General features: G+C 33.8%; 1 protein-coding gene across 12 annotated transcripts; it reads left to right on the top strand.

The window, feature by feature from the left end:
• The first annotated feature begins 1231 nt into the window (after positions 1-1231).
• LOC132644678 (uncharacterized) lies at positions 1232-15441 on the top strand. Of its 12 annotated transcripts, XM_060361279.1 has the most exons (14): positions 1333-1612; positions 2334-2394; positions 3006-3165; positions 4992-5086; positions 6000-6425; positions 6506-6546; positions 6749-6849; positions 8316-8394; positions 10452-10543; positions 12464-12502; positions 12589-13420; positions 13515-13664; positions 14357-14422; positions 14554-15441. In XM_060361279.1, the coding sequence occupies exons 11-14, from the start codon at positions 13232-13234 to the stop codon at positions 15316-15318; spliced, it is 1170 nt and encodes a 389-aa protein (XP_060217262.1). In that variant the 5' UTR covers positions 1333-1612; positions 2334-2394; positions 3006-3165; positions 4992-5086; positions 6000-6425; positions 6506-6546; positions 6749-6849; positions 8316-8394; positions 10452-10543; positions 12464-12502; positions 12589-13231; the 3' UTR covers positions 15319-15441. The 12 variants fall into 12 exon arrangements, 11 of the variants coding, with proteins under 11 accessions (XP_060217268.1, XP_060217269.1, XP_060217267.1 ...); XM_060361281.1 differs by lacking the exon at positions 6000-6425 and having other exon boundaries at positions 1304-1612; XM_060361278.1 differs by lacking the exon at positions 1333-1612 and adding an exon at positions 1634-1887 and having other exon boundaries at positions 6000-6546.
• Positions 15442-15806: the final 365 nt, after the last annotated feature.

Here is a 15806-nt window from a genome sequence, read left to right as displayed (position 1 = left end):
ATTACTAAAAGTTTACCTTGAAAAGTTAAAAAAAAAATACGTATATATGCTTCAAGGCAAAGTCTGCCCCCTCCGGCAGACTTTTAGTTAAACATGACTAAAAGTCTGCTGGAGGGGGCATAGCGAAATTTAAACTTTGCTTTGCAATTTTTTTTTAAATTTTTGACTGAGCAGGGGTTCGAACCCAAAACCTATGGGTTTTAGCCGAAGAGCAAAATTTAAAGACCACAAATATGAGGGGCAAAATTTAAATACCACCCCAAAAAAAGGTGCAGAATTGCCCTTATATTTGTACGGAAAAGGTCCAAAAATGTCTCTTAACTATTCTAAAAGGTTTAAAAATATCCTTCATCCTCCTATTTTGGCTCACTTCTATCCTTAAACTTAATAACCCTCTTCTTTTTATTATTATTTATTATTTATTATTATTATTATTATTATTATTATTATTATTATTATTATTATTTATTAGGTGATGCCTTCTTATTGGTCGAAAATAAAACCCCAACCCTCCCCACCAGATTTTTTCCTTCTACCCGACCCATGACCCACGACCCACGACCCACGACCCAATTTCCTTTTAAAAAACATATGCACATCTCATACACCCAAATTCCTTTCTCAGTCTCTCTAAATCGTGAAATCCCAAATTCCTTTCTCTGCAAAAGTGTATAAGACTAACACTAATAAATATGAATAATAGTCGAAGCATAGTGTTTTTTAGTTCAATAGGCACTAGAAACAAGACAAGACATCAGAAACCGGGGCGGAACTATAGGGGTGCAAGGGGCTCAGTTGAATCCAGTTCGTCAGAAAATTAGGAAAGTTACTCTGTATATATAAGGTCAATTTGTTTAGTTATGTATAAATATTAAGTTTTGAACTCCCTTAACACAATAAGAACTTTAGCTCATCGGTTGAAAGGCATAATGTTTAGCCTATTGCGTGTTCGAGTCTTGCTAGAGACATTCTCTTTACCTTTTGAATCCCCTAGTCAAAAGTCTTCGTTCCGCCCCTGATGAGAAATAAAGAAATCAATGGCCATTAGCCGCTGTTCTGATGCTTTAGAGAGGCAGAGAAAGGAATTTGGCGTCTGAGATGTGCATATTTGTTTTTTTAAAAGGGAATTGGGTCGTGGGTCATGGGTCATGAGTCGAGTCGAAGGAAAATATCTGGTTGGGAGGGTATTTTTAGACCAATAGATGGATGAATGGTATTTTTAAACCTTTTGGGATGGTTCAGGGGCATTTTTGGACCTTTTTCAGGAAAACTCGTCCGAGCTTAGATACTGGCCTATTTAATTTTACTGTAAACAAAACTCATCATACACAAAGAAATAGCACTAATATGTTGATATTTAACTAAATAATAAGTGAAGTTCATTTAATTTAATTTAATTAATTAATTAATTTAATTTAAATTTGATTTATTTATTTAAACTATTAATAAGGGAAGGTTGCTTGTACGACAAAGGGTATATCAGTAATTTATGCTATAAAACCAGGTGTCCGACTGTAGATGCCACGTTGGTTTTGTTTTGACCCACCCAAGCAATGATTCTCAGTTCTTTGCCTTCTCTCTTCCTTCCACTTCTGATGTTTCTCTCTTCATGGTTAGTGTTTTTTTTTTTTTTTTTTTTTTTTTGAGTTGTTCTTCCTCTTCGTTTTACTTTCTGATAAGGTTTCTGTTCTTGCGTAGCTCTTTGTTCTGGTCTTTTAATTTTCGGGATCTTCTTGTGATGGATATTGATGGGTCTTATGTAGCTACTATAATCTTGAAATTAATTGGAGTATCAATCAATTGAGTCTATTTAGCTTTTACACGCGAAATACTGAAATTTTGAAAAGAGGACATGGAAACAAAAATGCAAGCAGCATACTCCAAAAGGTTAAACATATATATTTTTTTTTTTGCAAACTTCGGTGGAGTCCAGCACAAAAGCACAAACTTTTGAATTTATTTGGTAACTTTTCGATTTCTCGCTATTAAAAAACAGCAATGTATGTATTTCAAATAAACTTTTAGACATCTTGAACTTTTGGGTAGTTTTTTGTTGGATTTTCCACATGCATGTTCATAATTTTGTGATTTTTCTCAAAATCAATCAACTTTACTTACATCACCACATTATTCTTGAATGAGGGTTCTCTTCCTTTTTTCCTGAATTATTATTTTGTTATTTTTATGAGATTTCGGTTAAGCCATATATTTTGTCACAAATTTGATGTTTCTCTTAAAAGATGAATTTGAGTTGAACTTCTCTTGAAGATTATGCTGAGCTAACTTTTCAAGGAATATTGATTCTAACAAACATTTTTTTTTTTATTTCACAGGTTTTTGAAAGTGGAAGTTGCTCAAGGCTGCAAAAGGGGACGCTGCTTTGATTTTAAGAGGGTAATTTCTGCACCTTTTTTGTTATAATGTTATATGCTTAGTTATAATGCTAAATGGTTGTGCTTTATATTTCATGGTATATTTTATAGATGTGTGTACTTAAGTCATAAATGGGATCAAATGTGATTTATATTTCATGTTATATTGTATAGATGCGTGTACTTAAGGCATAAATGGGATCAAACGGGTATGTTGTTGTTATCGTTGTATTTCATATGAGTTAATGTGGAAAAGGAAAACTAAGTCCATTATGGGATAGGAGGAGGAAAATTTCCTAGACTTGTTATGAAAAAAGGATTCCTTTCCTCTAATTGTTTCCTGCCATAATGACTTATTTTTCAAGTTACCTTTGAGGAAAATTCTATCGATTTCCTTGTCGTTGAACTGAAAACAAGCTGCAAAATATTTATTATGTGAAAAGAAGAAACATAGTACTTTTAACTTAATAAATGATGAGAAAAGTGTAGGAAAAATAATCATAGAAGGTTGATGCATGGTTGAGAAGTGCACATGTAATTCTCCTAAAAAAAGTTCCATATTTTTATATGACACTTTTTGCTCTTTTTTTCCTTTAAGCATTTGATTTGCTATATGTCCAATTCTATGTTCAGTTTGTTTAGTTGGCCGATGTGAACGGGTTGGCGCACAATTACTGTTTCTGAAAGTTAGAAAGACGGAAATAATGCAATCGAAGAATACAAAATGAGATCAAAATCAGCCATGTTAGTCAAGAGCAATGGATGGCATTATAGAGATAAAATCTTTCGAGTGGTAAGCTCTTCCAAAAGTTATGTATGCTCTTTTAGATATGATTGAGTTTCTATTAGATTTTAGATATTAAGAAGATCATTTAAACACAACTTTGATGCTTTGTGGTATGAGATGATGAGCAAACTTGAAAGTAGATCATTTCCTAGTAAGCTTTGGGCAAATGTACAGAAGTTGTTGTAGCTAGGTAGTTTATGATTTGGAAATTTGAGAATTTGATGTTCCACATGATAGATATCAAGCATTAATGTGAATTGAATTTTCTGCTTCTAGATACCAAGAGAGTTCAGAATGTTGAGGAAAAGGTATGCAAACTATTATGGAAGTTTGAGCACGTCTGGGTTTTATGTAGTGCCTAAATTAAAGATCCTGCAGATGCAACTAAACTTGAAATGTTCATGGAGATAAATAGGATCTTTGATTGAGAGACCACATGGATTAGAGTGTGAGTTCAGTTTTAAGCAGAAGATCGTTTAGCATGTTGAAGGAGCCATAGGAAGTTGCTTTACCCTGCTCACACAGGTGCATTAAGGGAAAATGAAAGAGTTCCTGTGAAGCGCACATGAAGTGTCCCAGCAGTGTATAAACATAAATGTGAAATTTTAAACCAATATATGCTGAAAATGGTAAGGAAAATAAGAAGAAGAAGACAGAGATGTGCTCCTCTTTATATACTTAGAAAGCTCCTTGGGATTTTTTTTGCCTCAAACGAGACTAGACCTTTGGATGAAATGTTGTTAAACATAAGATGGAGGAAAGAGTAGAGGTGAAAACTTCAGTCTTATGAATTCTATTGGGATAGCTCTCACTATGCAATAAAAACATCAGGTAATGAAAAAGTTTCCACTGCCTTTGAATTTAACTATGAATCCACCCCCTTTTTTAAGATGCACAACCTCACCTGGGACGAGGAGGTCACTTGAGTACTCATTTGGGAAAGAAAGAAAAAAAATGTAAAGCAGAGAAGGGATAACGTAGAGTTTTATCTTTATTCCCCCAAATCAGAAACAATGATGCCCGCTAACTCTTCTGGAAGCTTGTGATGACCAGTCTTTTTATGTGTAGGGCGGGACCTTATAAGGTATGGGTTCACGTGAATCCAATATGTTTTATTCATACTCTGTATTTGTATTAAGAAATTAATAAAATATTTCTAAATATTTGACTGTGAACAAATTCTTAGTATAAGAGTATTATTTGAGGTCGTTATCAGAACTCATAAACTTCACATTTTCGATCTGCCTTCGTTTATGTGTCCCTAAAGTTTGCTTTTTACTTCCCTTAATCTAATTGTTACAAGGTACAAATTTACTTTCATCTCCTAGAGTGAAGCTCTTTCTAAATTTTCCAGTGTGTTGCAAATTTTCTATATTTGCTTTTGCATTTGGTGTAAGGGGCAAGAAAATATTAAGTAATTAAGTTTCGACATCGCATTTCATGTGGTATTAGCAATTTCCAATACTGATAACTACTTTAGTCTTTTGGATATACTGGTTGTTGCTTATGAAAATATACTTTCTTAGAACCTTTAGAGAGTTCATTTTAGTACAATTGTGTGTTTGCATGGCTCAATACTTTGCCTTGCTAGATGATTTCTGTATTTGTGAGATTCAATACGAGCTGTATCTTTTATCATGGATGATTATGAACCAACATAGAAGAGAGTTGACATTGAAGAGAGTGTAGTTTATACCATATGTTACTTTATTCAGATTTCTATACTTCTTTGTTTTCTGTACGCTATAACTTAATCTACCAAAAATGTTTTTTTTAAACCTTTGTGCAGATGCATTTACAATCTCACCTAATGATTTTATTTGACATCTCAGGTGCCTGAAAAATGCTTGGACAATGCAGTATCAATTTGTCCAAAGTTGAGAATGTCAAACTACTGCACCGTTTGCTACAGTTTGACGATTAACAGGTAAATTGTTACTGGATTAAATTTTATTATTTTCTATTATCTTTTCCTTCACATGATTTCGGGAGCCGGTGTGGAACTGTTTCTTTGTGTATTATGCTGTTATACAAAACTTCATATGGATTGAACATTTGGATTTTTTACTGTCTTTGTTGACATTTATTATTCGTGCACAGAACTTAGTAGTTTAGTAGAGCGACCTTTTCTTTAGTAGAGCGACCTTTTCTCTGTACAACAGTCAGAGTCACTCCACTTTGACATGTAAACAGTGGATCTCCTCTTGGATGGAACTATTGTGCACCCACTCCTGTAAATGATATAAGAATGCCAACCCACTGCATCTTAACCATTCTGCTTTCCTTCAATTGGCTGACGTAATTAAAGAACACATGTCATCTATGTGAACTCCGAATGAAGTTCTAAATATAAGATCTAAATCTCTAGCTTGTAATACAGGATTTAATCTTTCTCCGAACCTTTTTGCCCATCATGATTGTCTTTGATTGTGGTGCCCCATTCTTTAAGAAATGTCTTGGGTATCTAATAGCTTGCCGGGCATCCCGGGATTTTTCAAGTTAGTGTCATTGACCAACTCTGCTGAACCCACTGTATCACCACTACCCTAAAAGCTCCAAATCTGTCTATAGCCTTCCATATATGCTTGTATTATTTTCAGACCTACCTATGCTTGAAGTAAATAAGAACAAATGAGCTAGAACACTATTAGACTACATTGAGAAGCTAGAAGTGTTACTTTATGAGCATCTAATTTGCATAGCGCGGTAGTGAATGTGGTTGTAACGCCTGACACAAATCTCAGAGCCTCATAAGCCTGACCTGTTAATCCTGGAAATTTCTTGGGTCATGATATGTTTCTCGAAGATTAACATGTGCCGTCTCTTTTTCTTTTTTCCAGATTATATACAAAAAGGTTTCTGGAATGATCGACTTTTACAAGGATGCATCTTCTTTTGTCTTTCTCTCCGTGGAAGCAAGCTAAAGAATGTGTTTTGTTACAAATACATATTTTAGATTCTATATGACTTTGTTCCTCAAATAAATGCACATTATATGAAGTGTTATTATATTGCTAATGTTTTATCAGCTTGATATCATTACCTCATTTTAGTAATAGTAATGTTAGGCGTATGCCCGTGCACACGGGCTATCTAGTCTAGTATAACTATATAATAAGTGAAGGTTCATGAGTATGACGAAGGGCATTTTCGCAAATATGAACTTCTTTATGGCTAATTGTAGACATAGCTTTGTGCCCTGAAAAACAAACACGTGTCCCACTAAAACTCCTACCTCTTCTACACACTTTGGTTCCATTTCAATGGTATTCTCTCTCATTCATCTTCTTCACTCCTATATTTTATCATTGCAGTGCATTTCTTTCAATATTTATTCATTTTGTAGATATCTTACGAAGGTTGCCCATTTCGCCTAATTTGTGTATGGTAAGCTTTCAGTTTGTGGGTTAATTTTTGCTATATTCTCTTCCTTTTCATTTAATTTCTTCTAGTTTCTTTTTGTTTTTATCTTTTACTTTTGGTCTTCTTTTTTGGATTTCATCCGTTGCTTTTTAATTTTGCTCACCATGGAGATGGATGTTATTTGTCTTTGCTCTGTTTTTCCAACCATGTATGTGTTAATTTACAGTGACAGGCAACAAATTTCAAGTGGTCTATGCACCTTGGTTTATGAGGATATACAAAGAGAAGTGCTCTCACCGATTCTCCAGGATTTTCAGAATTATTCAGGTGAGGATTGGTTGGGGGTTATTTCTTGTCTTGATATATTGTTATTAGTTGATAGCTGCATGTGTGTCTTATTGTGTTTATATGTATCAATTTATTATTTAGTTTGATTCCTCCACATAAAATGTTTCCTGGTTGTATCAAATTGTTGATTTTGGAGGGTATCTTAGCTATATACTTTTGTTGCAAAAACTAATTAATTGAAGCAGTGCACATCAATTGTTTGTGAAAATGCATATATGAATATCTCGTCCACCATTTTTAGCTTTTCATCATGAGCTAAAGTTCAACATGTCCCCTAAAAAGTGATAAAGTTTGTGGTTTTACATGAATTAAAGAGATAAGTGAATGATACTAGTATAAGAAAAAGCTCAATCACCACATCTTTCACTTGTTTCGACAATTTAAATTAGCACCCCCCTTTTTAATAATGAGTTAAAAGAGCTCCACTCTATTGTCATTTATGGTGTCTTTCTTCTAGAATCAAAGTATGATATTCATTGTCCTATGACTTAGTTTCATAATGTAACTTTTTTTTCTTTGATTTAATTGAACATTATAAGCATGTTTTCTGCTTTTGCGCTATCAGGGAATCGTTATCAAATTAATTGATATAATCTAGAAACAAAGCCAAACGTTGTTGCTTCAATCAACGCTCATGATCAAGAATTCAGGCATGGCATGCCCACTTTGCAACAACTCTTTCAAAAATCTATGCTACATAATGAAGAGTCTATGTCTACTCATGTTATCCCAAGTGGTTTTTGTCGATTCAAGATTGCACAAGATTGTGATTCTCAGTCAGATTATGAAAAATCACACACAAAATTAAGGAGTTTCTTGGTTGTGAGACATTCCAGATGTTAGTCTCAGATCTTCTGTTAGGATTAGTTTTTGACAATCTTGAAGACAATTTAGTTGAAGCACAAGTAAGATAGGCCTATTTGCATTCATCTTGACATATCTCTTGTCAAGTACTACTGAGGCATTTACCAATATTCTTGCAAGAAATGTAGATACTAATGAAGGAGATTGTGGTGGAAAAAGCTCAACAACAAAGAAAAAGAAATAAATAGAACATATATCCATATGTTAACAGTGACTCTGTCATCTAGAAAAACCTCTTTATGCTCAATAAAAAAGCTGTTCAGATTTAGTTAAAACAAACGCAAGATTTGTACATTTGTTAGCTGTTCTCAAGATGGGTTTGTGTAGAAAGATACCTGAACGACGATACTCCTCATTTATCTATTGCATTGTTTTTCATGCAACACTATTTCTAAGGCGTGTATCACTGTCAAAAGTGTGTGCATTAAGGATAAACTGTTTTCTTGGTTTTCTTGCAACATTACTTTCTCAAGATTTTATTCTGGCTCTCGGAAAGAATTACAGGTTCTTGAATGTTAATAGTCAGTCATAACATTCTATCAACTTGCCTCTAATTAGTCATTTTAAAAAAATATCCGCAGGTCCAAAAAGTCTCTTGTTGTAGCTCAATGTTGACTTTTAACATACCTATTAGATGGCCATTGTGCTCATGGAATAACGGTAATCCAAATTCTTGGCTATTCTCGAAATAGGATTAGTACGAAAGTATATCACAATAAATGATTGTTTTCATTTGTTAATATGATCCAGAAGACTTGTCTGTATTGGCATTTGCTTTTTGATCTTCTGTTACTCTCTCACGTGTGCAAAATAGAATTTAATAGGATAGATGTAACTCATACTACTTTATTTCTGTAAGGATTAAGTTATGCGCCTTGATTGTTTGATAAGATGCATTTTTTGTTGACTTCTTCCGGTAGAATCTCTTTAGCTGTAGCTTGATGGAAAATTTTAGTCATATATGAGCATGGTTTTTGAACACTTAACCTGCAAAAATTTCACATTCTTTGACTACCCTTTGTTTACTGTTCTATGGAGACAGATATCTATTTTGTTTTCTGTGGGTAGAAGAAAAGAAAACTCGCATAGGCATTTTCTTAAGGTTATTATGAGCTTCCTTTATTTTATAGGTCTAAGTATATAGAAGAGGGATCAATGAGTAAATCTGTTTAAGAACTCTGCTTAAGAACTGAGTAATGCCTGTGCCATAGATCTTCCCATAGCATGCTTTTAGTTCTTCTGTTGGTTTGGTGAACCAGGTAGTCATATGTAAAAAGTAGAAATTCCTCTGTAGATGTAACCAAATATATTGACAGATGCATGCAACAATCATCCTTTATCCAATGTTCTGCTTCTAATTAGTTCATTGATTCTTTCTTATTGCAAGGGAGAGAAATACTAATATATACTTAATAGATGGTTTGAAAAGTAATACTACTTATTTGTATATTGGGAAAGATACTGAAGTCATTCAATTATCTAAGTCTCTTGAGTGTTTAGTCAAGGTATGATTCTGACTAAAAGGTTCATTAGCTGAAGAATATAAGTGAGAACCTAAAAACTGAAGTTAATCAAAAAAATTGGAATAACTATAAAAAAAAAAAAGATGGGCCATTTAAAGACAACTCCAAGAAAGAGGTGTGATGGAGATTCATTGGATAAATATCTCATGTAGGAGATAGAAAAAGTTAAATGATGTTGTGGAGCAGTCTGCAATATTCTTGTGCCTTTATTTGCCCATGTAATACATAAGAATTTGAATCCTTCATGCAAATTATTTTGCTCCTATTTTAACTTTGCGCCCCGGGTGCATCTCAATATGCTTCTATTTATGTTGTCTGAGTATGATATTTGTCAATGTAGTCTACATATTAGTGTATATGTGCCTTCAAAAAATCCTCCAAAGGAATCAACCTTGTTGTTGGTTAGGAAAAGGCCTCTCATAACTGCTTAATGACAAATATCTTACAAAAAAAAAAAAAAAAAAAAAAAAAAAAGAGGAAACACTAGTTGAAAGTAGAAGTTAAATCAGATGACGGATGTCAGAGAATATTTTCGCCTACATGTCCAGTTTAAGGAAAAATTGCAATGGAATTAAAAATGTCCGAATGACTCAAATCATGACTGGAGAGGAATGGCAGAATCTATTTTCCGAATGCAAATTACTTCTAGGACAATATTTTTAGCTTGCTTAGAATCTTTTATAATTTATTGATCTTTTGTAGTCAATGCATTTGTTGTACATTCACCATGTTGTACTATTTTGTAAACCTGTAATTCATTATATATGTTAATTACTGATGACTTATGTTGCACGGACTCTTTAAAAATATTGTCGGGTGCATGTTGGATACTCCAAAAGTAGTGCATTTTTGGAGAATCCGACACGGGTACGGCAACGAAAGTGAAGAGTCCGCGCAACTTAACTGATGACATGTTCTGATTGCTGTGAGCATTTCTCTGGTCCTTGCATACTGGTCTTTGATTTTTCACCGTTGCTACCTCTTTCTGTGAGGTTCTAACATAGTATTTATGTACTAATATCATTGGGCATCTCTGTACAGCATATATAATTATATTTCTTTAGATGTAATTGAATTTATTGCCTGGAAGTAGTGTTCTCATAGCAGAAAAATCTGCACCTAGAGCTAGAAGCACCGTTTATTTCATGTTGTTTCCTTCTGATGGTAAGAATTTGTAATCCCTACTCCCGACAGGGTATCATTCCGGGTGCCATGGAACCTTACAGACAAGATGATTAATCAATTACAGCTTGGGGAATGTATCACATTTTATCAATATGTAAATGGTATATATGTTAATATTCCATTAGCTTGATAAGTAGTACGTACTTATAGCATTTTTGACAATCGAAAGTATGAAATTATTTTCGTTGAACCTTTTGGTAATCTTCAAGTCATGCAAATAACACTAACAAAGTTGTCGGGCATAGGCCCTAGGCCCGTGTTCAGCACGGACACGGGCCATCTAGTAACATATATAAATATGTCCCTCCCTATTAAAGTTTGGTATAGAGTCATTACTCAGTTGATCTTCAAGTTGGAACTAAACTATCCAAGCATTTATAGATAGTCGAACTATCATCACAGTTTTGCAAAGAAGGAAACTGAGGATCAGCTTACCCCATATTAGATTGTAACACAAGCAACTATAAGGTCGCCACCAAAGATTTATCACCAAAATTTACACTATTCAAGTCGCACATGATTTTGTCACTGTGGCGACAAATGTAATTGCCTCTAAAAACCATGTCTTTTAGTTGCGATTCTACCCCTCGCCAACAGGAATCTTATTTTTAGTTGTAATTATTGGGATCGAAATACCAGGGCGTCATGTGGAAGCTTAAAATTGTAAACCTTGAACAAGACAAATTAGAAACAAAGAAAAAATATACTAAATACGCATAATACTTTGATATGATTTGGTCAATTGACTTAATATGAGAAAACTACTACAAAAGAAAGCCTAAAACTATTGAGAGAACAACCTCCTCCTAAACAAAATTCTTTAATCTAAGGGCCTACATTGTGAATGCTATTGTTAGGATTTAAGTTGGTGTGAATGGGAAATGAAGGGAAAAAAAGAGGAAAGAGAAATGTAGGGAAAAATTGAAAATGCTTTTTTTTTTTTGCGCGGAATGCCCTTCTTTTGGGCTGGTCTTTATATTTTGCACCTCATTTATGCCTTCTTTAATTTTTACCCTTGCCGCCTGTTTAATGAAAGTTCTTTGACGAATTTACCCTTACCCCATTAAAACCCTTTCTATTTCGTCATTTGCCCTTTTCTTTTCTTTTTTTGCTTCTTCGTTCCTGCTATGTTTTGTGTCTATCTTATCTGTTCTAAAATTTAGGTACGAATTTTGATTTTTTGCTCGTTTCAATATTTGTTTTTATGTTAAATTGTTGTTTGTTGAATTGATATCTTTGTCTTCGTCATTTTTTATATTTAGTTGATCCTTTTTGATTTAAAATTATAGTGTTTTGTTAAAGTGTCTGTATGATTTTTTGAACTTTAGTTTCGTTCCCAATGTATATATTTTGGTTTTTTGAATGACGTAATATGTTTTAGTTGATTTTGATATGCGTTTTGGTTTTCTCTTTGTTGAATCTTTGAAGTTTTGCCTGTGAACAACTGTTTTATGTTGTTGTTGTTGTTGTTGTTGTTGTTGTTTTTGTTTAATAATCTGGTTTTTGTGAAGAATCTGTTTGTGCGAGGCGGCATATGCCTGTTCCGGCAGAATTGTTGTTTTTTGAAACTGAATTTATGCCTATTCTGGCATAATTTCGTGATTTAAGTTAGTTTGTATGTGTTTTGATTTTTTGGTATTTTGTTTTTGTTAATAATGTTGGTTTTTATGAAAGTTTATATGTTTTCCTGATTATAAACTTTAATTTAAGATTTTTGGTGTTTTTTTTGTTTAGTAACCTGTGTTTTCATGAAGACTGTGTTTGTCTGAGGCAACATATGCCGGATCCGGCAGAGTTCTTGGTTTTTGAAACGGAAGTTATGCCGGTTCCGGCATAAAGTTATGCCTGTTCCGGCATAACTTCATGAATTAAGTTAATTTATGTGTGTCTTGGTTTTTTGGTGTTGTCTTGTTAATAATTTTAGTTTTTATGCAATCTTATGTGTTTTTGGTGTTGTTTTGTTAATAATGTTTGCTTTTTATGCAATCTTATGTGTTTTGGTTCTTTCTTCTATTATGCAGGTATTTGTGTACCAGTCTAGGGGCTGATTTTTTATTATGGTATATGTTAATTATTTTCATTCTCATTTTTGGTTTATTCTTATGTAAATTCTTGGTTTCTGTTGACATTAATTTTTCTTTTATAGGAGGAACATCCCTTGGTTAAGTTTGAACACTGGTTGAAGGAGGTGGCATGTGGAGTGATGATTTTCATTTTCGGAGTTTGATTTTGTCCTTTTTGAGTGTCTCTCAATTGGACTTGTTGAAAAAGGGTGTGTTTGGACAATTTATGGATTTGGTTGATGTCCACCTGAGTGATAGTATTTTCCGTTGCTTGATCTTATCGCAACTTTCATCTAGTAATGATAGTGCGTTAAAGTTTAAGATATTTGATCGCGTGTGTGTATTTGATTCCGAGTCTTTCCGTCTTATTACTGGTTTGGATTCTTGTGTTGGCGATTTTAGTGTTGTGTCTAGCAGACCAAATAGATTGTTGAGACTTTATTTTCTAAATCAGGATAGAATAAGGTTGTGTGATCTCAAGAGTTTTTTACAGATCAAGTCAAGTAATCGTACTGGTGGTTTTTGGGAAAGATCTAGTGATCCTGTTAGACTTGCTGAGGTCTATATAATGGAGAGTGTTTTGTTGGGTTGTAGCAAAAAATGTGTTGTTAAAGGTCATCTAATGAAGATAATTGATGATGACAGTCTTCGAGTGTCTTATCCTTGGGGTTCTCTTAGTTTTAATTGGTTGGTACGGTCGATGGTTGTGTGAAGACTTTCAAGAGCATGCCATTTACACGTTATATGATTAGTGGTTTCCTTTACGCTTTAAATGTGTGGCTGTTGGAGGTTTTCCCTATCTTTCGAGGGTTTTCAAGTTTTCATGGTCTGAAGTCTCCTCGTATGTTGTCTTGGGGTCCTTCAAAGCAAGTTGATTATAAAGTTATTACTGATAATTTCTTCCATGCTGAAAAAGTATGTGTTTCCTTTTTGTTGATGCTTCTTTTTCTTGGTTCTTTTTTCCTCTTGTTATTTTTTGTGTAATTGATGTGTTTATATTGTGTTATAGAGATTCAAGAAATTTATTGTCCATGCTGTTATTGTTGGTACGGAACAAGAGATGTTGGATTATCCAGTTGCACTTAAATTTCCTGATGATTCAGGCTCTTGTTCTTCCAATGCGGTTTTGCCATCTCAACTTACTTCTCAGATAGTTGATGTAAGTTGTAGTTTGCCTTTTGTGTTTTTGGTTGTTTAACTGAATTCTGAGTCAGAGGCCTTCTGGTAGAGTATTTTAGTAGGAGACATTTTTGTAGACTTCTCTGTTTTGGTTATGGAAATGAAAGTTTATGCCCCTTGAGGCATACTTTTGGTTTTGCAAACTTAGAATCTGTCCCTTCCGGCATACATTTCTCCTTTCATATTTCAGTTCTGCCCCTACCGGCATACTGTTCTCATTTTGAGATTTATTTTAGTAGGTAACACATTTTGCAGTCTTCTCTGTTTTGGTTATGGAAATGAAAGTTTATGCCCCTTGAGATATACTTTTTGGTTTTGCAAACTTAAAATCTGCCCCTTCTAGCATACATTTCTCCTTTCATATTTCAATTCTGCCCCTACCGGCATACTGTTTTCATTTTCAGACTTATTTTAGTAGGTAACACATTTTAGAAGTCTTCTCTGTTTTGATTTTGGAAATGAAAGTTTATGCCCCTTGAGGCATACCTTTTGGTTTTGCAAACTTAAAATCTGCTCCTTCCTGCATACATTTCTCCTTTCATATTTCAATTCTGCCCCTACCGGCATACTGTTTTCATTTTTAGACTTCACTTCTGCCGGGTCCGGCATACTTGTTCAACATTAATTTAATGACACCAAAGTAATGTGTTGTTTTATTGATCTGTTATACAGGGTGTTTTGTCTAGTGTGAAGAAGCAACTTGATGATGAACGATCTACAATTGTCAATCAAGTAAAGGTATGGATTTTTTTTTTGTATTTTTGAGTTTGTTAATATGATATGTATACTTTGCATGTCGCATTCGTTGTTTTTGTTTATTCTCATTTTCTTTTCTTCTTTGTTTAATTTTTTTTCCCATTGTTTTGTAGTCTTTGGATAGCCGTTTCGAAGAATTGGATAAAAAATTTGTTGGTGCGATTAATGTTGTGGATAGCTTAGTTCGTGTACATGATGAAACAAAGTCATGTGTAGCAGCTTCTGAAAGTGCTAAAAGAATTTGTTTAGAAAGTAGACTTGACAGTTTGGAAAGTAAATTTGATTATGTGATGCATTGTGTTGAAAGTTTAGTTCGACTGCATAGCGAAAACAAATCTTGTAAAGCTTGTGCATCTGGTAAAAGACAACCTGATTTGGGTTATTCAGTGAATGATGAGGTGAAGTTAGATGCACATCTTGGAAAAGATTTGCAGGAATGTATGGAGAATATGCTTTGTAAAGCAAGGTCTACAAAAAATGAGACGTCTCCCATGCTCGATATGCTCTGTGATGTTGCTGTTTCTTCATCAAGTCAACTGTCTGATAAAACTCAATCTCTTTCTCAGTTTGAAAAGGAATTTGTGAAAGAAAATGAAGACCGCGCAAAAAAAGAAGCACTTAAAGAAATTGCTGCAATTAATAATGCTTTTCAATGCGGAGATTATGTGTTTTCTTCAAATGAAGCATCACAAAATGTAAATGAAGTAGCAGCTGCTGTTGAAGATAGTAGAAAACGTCCGAGATGCGAAGATGGAAACAAAGAAGATGATGGTTATCCTAATTGGTATTTGCTTACACCAAGCAGGACTCCAGTTGAGAAACGGTTGAGTTCTGCTGTTGAAGATATATACTGTACTGCAGAAGAGTTAGGAAAGTGAATTGATTTTTTTGTTGTTATTTACGGCAAGTGTTATGTTATTGTGTTTCCCCCTTTTTCGAATGATGTATATGTAAATTGGTCTTTCATTTCTGTACATATAATGAAGTTTCACTTTTTCAAACTGTGCTCTATTGTAGTCTGCCTTAACCGGCATACTTTTGCCATTTTTGTGAACAGATGTTCTGCCCCTTCCGGCATACTTCTAAGATGGAAGTAACTGTTTTTCCTAAAAATAAAAAAGATAATTAAAAAGTGACTCTTATTCCAAAACATCTCGAATAAGTGCGACAGTTACTTCCAATTAATGTATTAACTGTTTCGTTTTTAAAAAAAAATCAAAATGGAAAGAAAAATTGAAAAATTCTTTGTATTTTTGTCAATAGTTGCGACAGTTACTCCAGTTTAAATTTGAGTAACTGTTTTTGGTTTAAAAAAAATAAATGCAAAACTTGCTGTATCCTCATCCAATTGAAATCCAAAGAGCTT

This window comes from Lycium barbarum, chromosome 6 (genome assembly GCF_019175385.1).
Source record: "Lycium barbarum isolate Lr01 chromosome 6, ASM1917538v2, whole genome shotgun sequence".
Lineage (NCBI taxonomy): Eukaryota > Viridiplantae > Streptophyta > Magnoliopsida > Solanales > Solanaceae > Lycium > Lycium barbarum.
Note: the sequence above shows the minus strand (reverse complement) of the source record. Positions and strands in the feature narration are given on the sequence as shown.

Excerpts from the sequence above, each read along its gene's own strand:
- LOC132644678 (XM_060361286.1), top strand. The coding sequence starts at position 13,232 with ATGCCATTTACACGTTATATGATTAGTGGTTTCCTTTACGCTTTAAAT. Across the intron at positions 13,421-13,514 it reads ATTTCTTCCATGCTGAAAAA|AGATTCAAGAAATTTATTGT; the intron begins GTATGTGTTTCC and ends ATTGTGTTATAG. Across the intron at positions 14,423-14,553 it reads CAATTGTCAATCAAGTAAAG|TCTTTGGATAGCCGTTTCGA; the intron begins GTATGGATTTTT and ends ATTGTTTTGTAG.